Source organism: Nicotiana tabacum, chromosome 6, assembly GCF_000715075.1.
Source record: "Nicotiana tabacum cultivar K326 chromosome 6, ASM71507v2, whole genome shotgun sequence".
In the NCBI taxonomy this organism is placed as follows: Eukaryota; Viridiplantae; Streptophyta; class Magnoliopsida; order Solanales; family Solanaceae; genus Nicotiana; species Nicotiana tabacum.
The window spans coordinates 196628153-196637832 of record NC_134085.1 but is presented as its reverse complement, the minus strand read 5'-3'; the positions used below and the strand labels follow the sequence as shown (position 1 = coordinate 196637832).

At 37.2% G+C, this 9680-nt stretch overlaps 1 protein-coding gene across 1 annotated transcript; it reads right to left on the bottom strand.

Annotated features, from left to right (window-relative positions):
• Positions 1-2040: 2040 nt before the first annotated feature.
• LOC107791669 (protein NRT1/ PTR FAMILY 1.2-like) lies at positions 2041-9393 on the bottom strand. Its single transcript, XM_075256435.1, has 6 exons — positions 9241-9393; positions 8210-8344; positions 7778-8008; positions 4715-4844; positions 4358-4616; positions 2041-3481 (listed from the first exon to the last, which is right to left on the bottom strand). Exons 1-6 carry the CDS (start codon positions 9391-9393, stop codon positions 2041-2043), a joined length of 2349 nt encoding a protein of 782 aa, XP_075112536.1.
• Positions 9394-9680: the final 287 nt, after the last annotated feature.

The following is a 9680-nucleotide window of genomic DNA, read 5'->3' as shown; positions in this document are numbered from 1 at the left end:
TTTGTCCTTGAGGAACAATAGGAACCTCCTCATCAATATTGTCATCTACCTCCTCCCCCGGTGGAAGATCTCCAAGAGGTGCGTTGTTTGCTGCCATTTTGTACCTGAAGTTGTGACACACACAAATTAGTAACATAGAAGGAAAGAAGAACAATACACAAAACTATTTAGATAGATAGCCAAAACTATTAGCTCCCCAGCAACGGCGCCAAAAAGTGATCGGAGCCAACCCTGCACCACTACAAAGTAGCGAGAGTGGTCGAAGTAGCTTTTACCCGAGATGGTCGGGATCGAATTCCACAGAGAGCTAGAAATGGGAATTGGGTTCCTATCTAAACTAGAGATGTGTAATTGCTCTTAATTACTCTTCCAAACATCATTGGTTTTGATATTACTTCTAATCTTATGCTGATAAGATGCTAAATTAAGCTAAGAGTAAGATACTTGAAAGGATGTCTAAATAGTTAATGAGGCACTAGGGAAGTGACTTTCTCCTAGGTGGATACTTGACGGGTTCTCGAGTATAAGGCAAGATTATCATGTTGGGGATTACGATACAACTAATGCACGAAACTTCTCACTCTATACCTGTCGGTAGTTTGAGTGATTTTGCCCTAATTGACTTTCTCAAGACCAATTGGGTATGATAACTTGTGCAAGTAATTTAGGTTCAAGTCGGATATTACTATCTCTAGATTTAACCCTTTAATTGAGGCTATCAATCTCTTGAATACGCTACAATTCCGTGTTGGACTAATTTTCCTAGACTCAAGTTCTCTTTCTCAAGAAGAACCCAAGTCAAATAGGCACAAATTAGTGTTTGCAACCACTAATTCAACATGGAAAACACAAATTAGTCCAAATATCAAACACCTGTAGACATTCAAGCCTTAAAACTCAAGGCCCATCAAATAACAACACTAGGGTTGAGCCACAACCCTAGCTAATGGGTCTAGCTACTCATAATAATGGAAGAAAACAAAGAAATAGATGAAGAAAAACCCATAAGATTTAATTACAAACTAAGATAAAGAAACTTCAGTGTTAAAGTAGCTACAAATTACTCAAAATGGTCAAAAACTATTGTTCACGAGCACAGGTCAAAGTCAAATTACAACTCATGACCTAAAAATGGGAAAAGAAAGTATTTATACTAGGCCGAATTTTCTGGACAAAAATATCCATGCAGGGGTAGTGCGATCCGCACAAAATCGAGTGCGGCCACGGTGAGGCTTCTTGGCATTAAATCTCTGCTCTCTGAACTTGGCCACTGCGGCCGCGGTGGCTTCTTCTGCGGTCCGCACAAAAAGGACCGCCGACCGCATTGGCTATTTCCTCAAAACTTCCAACTCTCTGAACTCCTTCTTTGCGGATCGCATAATCTCGATTGCGGTCGTGGTAAGGCCATCGGTCCGCACAAACTGCTTTGCGGCCGCATTACTTGAGTTTCCGAAATAAGCACCTCTCTGAATCTCCGCACTGCGGACCGCACTAAATGGAATTCGGCCGCAGTGGACCTGTTGCACTATGCTTGGACTTGTTTTTGGTACTTGTGCATGTTTCACTCCTTTTTGAGCTGGTTTTGACTAGTTGTCACTTTTTTGACCAAACCCTACAAACAAGTACAACACATAAGCCTTTGAAATTATTTTGTATATATTTTTAATCAAAACTCAAGTAAGAAGGAGTGTAAAATAAACTACAATCCCTAGTTATCACCCTCCACCCCGCCCCTTCTACCTCCTCCAATAAGAAGAAAAGTGGTGGAGGTAAAGATGGTAGAGGAAAGAATATAGTAAATGATTAATAGGCAAATAAATACTTATGTGGTAATTATATGATTGAGTTGGAGAAAATGAGTGTTATACACACCTTTTTTTAAAACTTTTATTACGTAACGGAAAGTGGACTATCACCTCTATATTATATATTATTGAAAGTTGAATTCATTAAAATTTAATCCAACTTCAATTTTGAATCGCAGTCATTTTATTACATGTTACATTGCTTATGTGAGATGAAAGTTGAATATGTTCACTGTCATTTTCCTTGTAGAATAGGTACGTTCTCCTGTGGCAGATCATCATCATCACTAACCTCTAACATTCTCTTAGTGATGTCAATGTTAGCACAAGGTCCATATGCCCAGCTACAAATCATAAAATAAAGCAGATTAAAAGATGTCATAATAGCAAGAAGCCAGTAGTAATATTCATAGTGACCCTTGTTGATACTGCTTGAAACCCAACTCTCTTTCCCATCTCCTTTGGTATACTTATCCACAGCACTCAGGATAACAATTGCTAATAGATTTGCCACTGCCATTCCTAGTCCTAAGAGTGCAGATGCGAGACTTGACATACTACTCGGGAGCTCAGAATAATAGAACTCTGTCTGGCCGATTGCACTGAATGCCTCTGCTATTCCATTTAAACTATTTTGCAGTATGAGCCACATAGCTGACATTTCCACCAACCCCTCGGGGTTGTTCAAGAGCCCTTGGCTTATTGCTCTTCTTCGTCGAACATGTTCCACGATACCAGAGACTAACATAGACATGCAAGAGACGAATATACCAATCCCCATTCTGACTATAGGTGTTAGACGAACTGCTCTTCCTCTGATTTTCGATGCCAATGGAAGGATCACACGGTCATAGAGAAAAACCCAAAGTGTTAATGCGATCATAAGAAAAATACCAAATGAGCCAGCTGGAATTTGAAATTTTTTCGTTAGATGTCTATCCATGGATTGAGCTTGTAGCAAAGGGAATGACACTTGGCTCAAGTTTATTGATATCATGATCCCCGTCGACCACAATGGCATGATCCTAATGAGGGCTTTTAGCTCCTCAACTTGCTCCACTGTACAAAGGTTCCATGAATTGACTGAAACTCCATTTGGCTTAACATCTTCAGGGCTGTTAATAATGCAAGCTTTGTTTAAGAATCTCAGTTTCTCCGTTGGCACTTGAAGTTCTGAACCATTCTTGTGATGGTAATCAGAATTCTGAGTAGGGTATGGGAGTTTCCTATTCTTGTAGGCAACCACCATTACTTGAATAAAGCTGCCAAACAAGTTTGAGCGAACCTTTTCCTTGATATAAAACGGAGAAGCAAGGAAGAAAAAGTGCGCGGATAAGAACATGAGAATTGCAGGAACTCCAAAACCTATTTTCCAGCCCATCTTATCTTGAAGGTAAACGATACCTGTCCGTGCAATCAGAACAAAGACTATGTATGAAGCATAATACCAGGCAAAGAAGCTTTCTAACACCCTTTGGTTGTTGGGATTATCTCTCTTGTCAAACTGGTTAGCACCAAAGGCTAAAGAACATGGTCTTATACCACCAGCACCAATTGACATGAGCAGAAATGAAAAGACCAAGAGCATGTATTGCGAAGCTGTTGCAGATTTACAAGCCTGCCCTAATTGATCGCCTGCAACAAAGAGTGCAAGCATAAGCGGAGGCAAATGCAGCCTAATAAAGTTGGTTTAACTGAACCCAGTATTTCCACCAAAGAACATAGATATATATGTGAAAAACTTATAGTTTCAATGAATATACTCAGATTTAAAAGTATAGTATATTCAAATGCTAAGGACTTGAACCATTATATCTAAATCTTGGATTAGCCTTTGGCATTAAGGTGTTGAAGTTGGTAAATTAACTATGATTGTCTTGTCTTATGGCTGACCCCATCTTTTACATTTTGCTAATATTGGGAAAACTAAAGGGGGAGAAAGAAAAAGGGAAACAAAAGCGAGAACATCTTGTTTGGATTATTGTTACATTTCGTTTCATAATATAACGTTTTGTATTGTATTGTTTGATGAATATAACGTTTGGATAGATTGTATCGTTTGTCGTGGTTTTATAATATCACACACCAATAATATGAAGAATAAACTTGCAACATTACTAAGAAAAAATAGGATACGGAGTAGAATTATTATATGAAAAAAGTAGAATAAATGATAAAATATGAAGGGCAAGATGAGAGAAAAAAGCAAGGAAACGACGCCACCACACCATATACGATGTTCCATAGAGTGACACTTTTCGTCGTTACATAACGATGGATTTAACGATACGATACAATAAAATTTAAGTAACAATCAAACAAATATTTTATTTAAAGTAATAATACGGTACAATACAACATGTAACAATTATCCAAACAAGCTCGAAGAAAGGACCACTGCTGCATGTGTAGTGTACAATTTGTGATTATGGCCTTGAGGGACCGTATACCCCTAGAAATTATTGGAACACTGTTTCCCTTTCAGTGGAAGGCCATGCAAGATTTAGAAAATAGTATAATATGTTGGTTGCTAAGAACCTTAAAGATTGAACTTATAATATAAGTTCACGTTCAAGACCGAAATGTAAATTACCAGGAAACTGAAGATGGAACCAAGGCCAATGGCAAGGAAACGACCCAGATATGAATCAGCAACAAAAGCACCAACTAAAGGCAAGAAATTTGTAGCTGCTGACCAGAAAAACAGTAAATTTTGAGCAGTAGTAACCTCCATCCTATAATCATTCATCAAATAGAATGTCATATTTGGTAAAAGCCCATAGCTTGCCACTTTCTCCAATGCCTCGTTTGCTATTAACATAAAACCAAGAAACAAAAGAAAATTAATAACATGCATACCCAGAAATAAGGAAGTAAAAAAATAAATAAAACAGAACAAGAAATAGCACCTATAATAAAAGGCATGGTAACGTGGCCACCCTTTGGTCTACTTTTAATTGGAATCATGAAGATGAATGAGAAGAAGTTTGCTTCTCCTGATCTAAAGAAAGCAGCTCTGTCAAATCCTGCTCCATTTAACTGTGAAGAGGAGCTGAGACTGTGTTTAATTGTATAAATGTGACTCTCACATATAGGTGTTAAATTCAATTATTAATATCCCTCGTTTTCCTTCACTTCCAACATATGGAAATATTTCTAAAACTGGTTTTTCAATTTGGGATGAAGTGTTTCAAGTTGAAGTAGAAATAAATGACAAACACTTATAAAATAAATATCGATTTGCAAATAATATGTATGCGTGTATACGGTTAAAATCGGACCTACCTGATTTTACTATTTGATCGAGACCAGGGAATTGCATCGAAGTCAGCCTCGTAGTGGATCAGACCAGAGCACGAAGACAAGGTATCGAGTTCGAGAATCGAGGTGCCTGTCGAGATCGAGGCCAGTAGCGATCGAGACCAAATATGGCAGACTTCAAGCAAAACGCAATAATGGAAAAGCGAGATATCCGTGGCCGGTCGAAGATCACGGCGGAAACCCCGGAACAAATCAAATCAAGGGCGATTGTTTAGGCTAATCATGAGATTTACTTCCGTAATTAGAATTGTATCATAAATAGGATGTCTCTACTATATAAAGAGGGTTCTGATCATTTTGTGAACATCGGACACTCTGAGATATCAAAGCAATATAACGTCTTTTCTTTAGTTCATATACTTGTTCATCAACTTGTTATATTTTAACTGTTCTTGCACAAATCAGCGCGAGGATACTCAAGTTCGAGGACTGAATTTTGTTCAAACAGTACTGGTTTGCTTTATCTTAGTGTTGATTTCTATTATTAATATTTACATTTATCAATTAGTATTTGTTGAAATTATGTGTCCTTAAAACTACATTATAAGTTTAATTGTTGTCCAGTTTTTAGAATGTCTGAACGCTTAAGTCTTCATTTGTTTCGGTAAATTTCAATTTAATAAATAATTAGAGTGGATTCACCATGAAAATTACACTTGCCGTCCTCGAAAAAAAAGGAATAGGGGATTAATGTTTACAATATATCCAATGTGGGTTAGCCACGTGATTGAGGAATTACTACAATTCAATTAAGTCACCTTTCATTCATTTTTTTTTCTTATTAGAATTCAATTAAGTCAACTTAACCTTTCATTCATTTTTGCCATGTGAATGGCCCTATCTTATATTTAAAGGGTTTTTGTGCTATACACCATGTTGAGAAAGGTCGTTCTCCTATATAGAAATACTACATAAGGCCTCAGCTTCAAATACAATTTTATCCTACCTCATTTACTATCCCCTCACATCAAATTTTCGTGAAAGAAAAAAATAAGAATTGTTTGTCAAGAAACAAAGGGAAAAGAGTCCATTTTGCTCGTGAACTATTGGAAATAGAATAATTATGTGGATCGTTAGCTAAATAGGCCAATTGTGCCCCTCTCCACTAATGTTGATCCACCTTAGATAAAAATGAGAAACTTCCACAAACCATTATGTTTTAGTGGTTATTAGCTAGTTGTAACTACCATTTACTATATTACTTTCAATAGCTATGTTTTTAGATTTTTAGAGTATATTCAATGTATTTAAGCTACTGTATTCATGAATATAGTAGCATTTCTAGGCGTGAAAACGGGGAATTACAGCTAGACAGATTTTTGTATTCGAGTGTATTCGACTGTATTCATGACGTGAAACATGGGATTACAGCTGGACATATTATTGTATTCGACTGTATTCACGGCGTGAAACAAGGGATTACACTGTTTTTAAACGGAAAGTGAATCAATTAACATAATAGACTCCTAATATAACTCAACAAACTCAATTATAACACACAAATTTTGTATTTTCAGTTATAAAAAAGATTCTTAACGGAAAAACACCCTAAAAACATAGCAATCTTCAGATAAATTATATAATACATCTGAATACATAAATTATATTAATTAAAAAAAACATATGAACACATTCATGGAATATCGTGAGACAGTGAATACAATGAAATACATAGAATACAGCGGGATACATTGAAATACAAATGAAAAAAAAAGAGAATAAATACAATGAAATACATAGAATACAACGAGATACATTAAAATACAATGAAAAAAGACAATGAATACACACTACTAGAAATTCGGTAAAAAGCGACCAAAGTTGGTCGCTTATAGGCCAAAAAGCGACCAAACATGCCTGGTCGCAATATTGCTGGTCCCTTTAATTTTAGGGACCAAAGTTGGTAGCTAATTAGCGACCAACTTTGGTCTCTAAGGTAAAAAGACCAAATATTCTGGGTAAACACTATAGCGACCAACTTTGGTCGCTTTATTATTTTAATAATATAATTTTGGCGACCAAAGTTGGTCTCTAAATGTAAAATACATTTTTTTAATTATTATTAATCATAAAAAAGCGACCAACTTTGGTCTCTAATCCAAATATTATATTTTAAAATCTGAAAAATAGAGACCAAGGTTGGTCGCTCTTTTATTAATTTTTTTAATTTTTTTTTAAAATAAGTGACCAACTTTGGTCGCTAATTTCAAGAATTTAATTTTTTTTTTTAAATTTAAGCGACCAAAGTTGGTCGCTATATTTCCGGAAATTATTTTTTTAATGGAATAGCGAACAAGGTTGGTCGCTTTCTGAGAAATCTGGGTTAATTAGCGACCAACTTTGGTCGCTATTTTCCAGAAAATTATTTTTTAATAGAAAAGTGATCAAAAAGCGACCAACTTTGGTCGCTTTTCTTGGTATTATATTGGCAGAAACTTCTTGTTTTGGCAGCTACACCACCTGTCAATCATACCAAATCTCTATTACAAGCAACAACAACAACAACAACATTAAAACCAACAAAGTATAAAGTTCAATAGAACTACCACATTAAGCTAACCAAACTAAGTTAACTCTTATTACAAACCCATTCGAAAATCGATTCTATGTGTCTAGTTCAAAGTGTATAAAAGTCAATAAGTGTTTTGTACATCATTATCATTACCGTTTGATGAACTTTCATTAGGAAGACGGTATCCAGAAGGGTCTACTTGTCTAGGACGGGAAGAACGATCACAGGGAGGACAGGAGGAACAAGCATTTGGAGGACGGGAGGAACGAGCACGGGGAAGGCGAGCCTCTTGCGATGAGTCACGAGATCGGGGAATCGGAAAACCTCCAGAATCTAGGAGAGATTTGAGCTGCTCTTGCATGCCCTGGCACTGAGCGACCACACCAATGTACTGAGCATCTCTAAGCTTTTCTCTTTCCTTGGCCGCTTCTAGCTCGGATGTGAGCTTTGTCACAGTCTCCCGTATAGCGGAGAGGCTCTCCCCATCAAGTTGCTCGGCTTGCGAGGAAGTCCTTATTCCTTGCATTCCACACTTATAGCGATGGAATTTCTTAGTAGGAAGCCCGTATACCTTCCCCAATTTTGGACCGCTTGCAGCCTCCGTCCACATTCTTTCAGCATCCTCGTCCGAAGGTTGGATTGGTCCGCCCGATTCATTAGGTGGCTGACTGCGTATGAATTCCTCTATTTCAGCTATGAAGCGACCCTATAAGAAAAATTACATTAAATTAGTATTTAAAAATTTATATAAAAGTAAATCAAAATACTTAATGAAAAGTGAAAACTTACATATACAGTCGAGGTTCGTCCCTCGACTCACCTTTCTTGATCCGTCTCTTTCTTTTTCTTCACAATATGAGTCTCCTTGAATAGCTCATCTTGGTTCATCGGATGCCCCAACTTCTTTTCCTAAAAACTCATAAATTTTAGTTAATAAATATAATAGATATACTTTAAAAATTAAAATAAATGAAGCAATTACATACCATTCTTTTTTTTATTGTCCCTAGGCTGATCGTACCTCCAGTGTGCAAGGATCCTCCCTTCTCAGATGCGCGAGCTTTCTTTCCTTTTCGCTTTTCTCTAAGAACTTTGTAGTAAGTCTTTTACTTTGCAAATCATCCTATAAATTCTGAAGCAACCAGCCAGGCTTCTGATTCAACTTTCTAGCTTTGGAGAAAGTATGTGACAACCGCTTGCGAGCTTTGAGATGAAAATTTGCAGCCACGTCCACGCTATAGCGGTGTTCTCATACACACTTGCTTTGTATTTCAAAAGTTAAATATTATATGGAAATATCATAAATATAAATAATTATACTTCTTAAAAGAACATTTGTACCTTAAATTCATTGAAAATTTGCTTCTTCAGCGAGAATGAGAATTCACTCCAAGACGCATAAGGGCCATCATAAAGCTTTATGGTTGCTTTTGTGATTATCCTCGTAGTAATATTACTCGGGATGAACCTGCAATTTAATAAAAAAAATACATTAATATCTTAGTAAGAACTGTACAAAACAATAAACGTAAAAATAACAAATAACTCTTACCCATCACTCTCAGGGACTATGATGATCCTGCCATATTAATCATAATGCACCTCCTCGTCAGCATCAGCATCACCGTCCGAAACATGTATATCAGAGACATGTGTGGAAGGTGTAGGGGGGTCAGAGCTAGTATCTCGTAGTCGAAGGCCTAAAATAGATGGAGTCCTTGAAGAAGATGGTTGTGATCCCTGTGACTGCGACATAGCTGTATGGACCGCCAGTGGATGTGATACTGATTGTTGTGACCCGAGTAGATGTGACACTGATGGTTGTGATCCATGTGGATATGGCATGGATCGATGCGATCCATGTGATGCTGATGGGTGTGATCCACGTGGTAGTGCGGCAGGTGGACTGTATGTCGGACGTGTAGTCCTATGGCCTTGTGATGAAAGACTTGGTGTTTGCACGAAGGTGTAGGGCACGTGATGCTGTGGCAGCTTAGAATAGCCCTGGGGTGGAGGCAAAGACATAGGCAGAAGTGACATTG

What these genes read in the sequence shown, in the direction of transcription:
- LOC107791669 (XM_075256435.1), bottom strand. Translation starts at nt 9,393, where the DNA reads ATGTCGCAGTCACAGGGATCACAACCATCTTCTTCAAGGACTCCATCT. An exon ending in GCGGTCCAAAATTGGGGAAG is followed by an intron (nt 8,009 to 8,209) that starts GTATACGGGCTT and finishes GTGGTCGCTCAG; the next exon opens with TGCCAGGGCATGCAAGAGCA. An exon ending in AACGTGAACTTATATTATAA is followed by an intron (nt 3,482 to 4,357) that starts GTTCAATCTTTA and finishes CAACTTTATTAG; the next exon opens with GCTGCATTTGCCTCCGCTTA.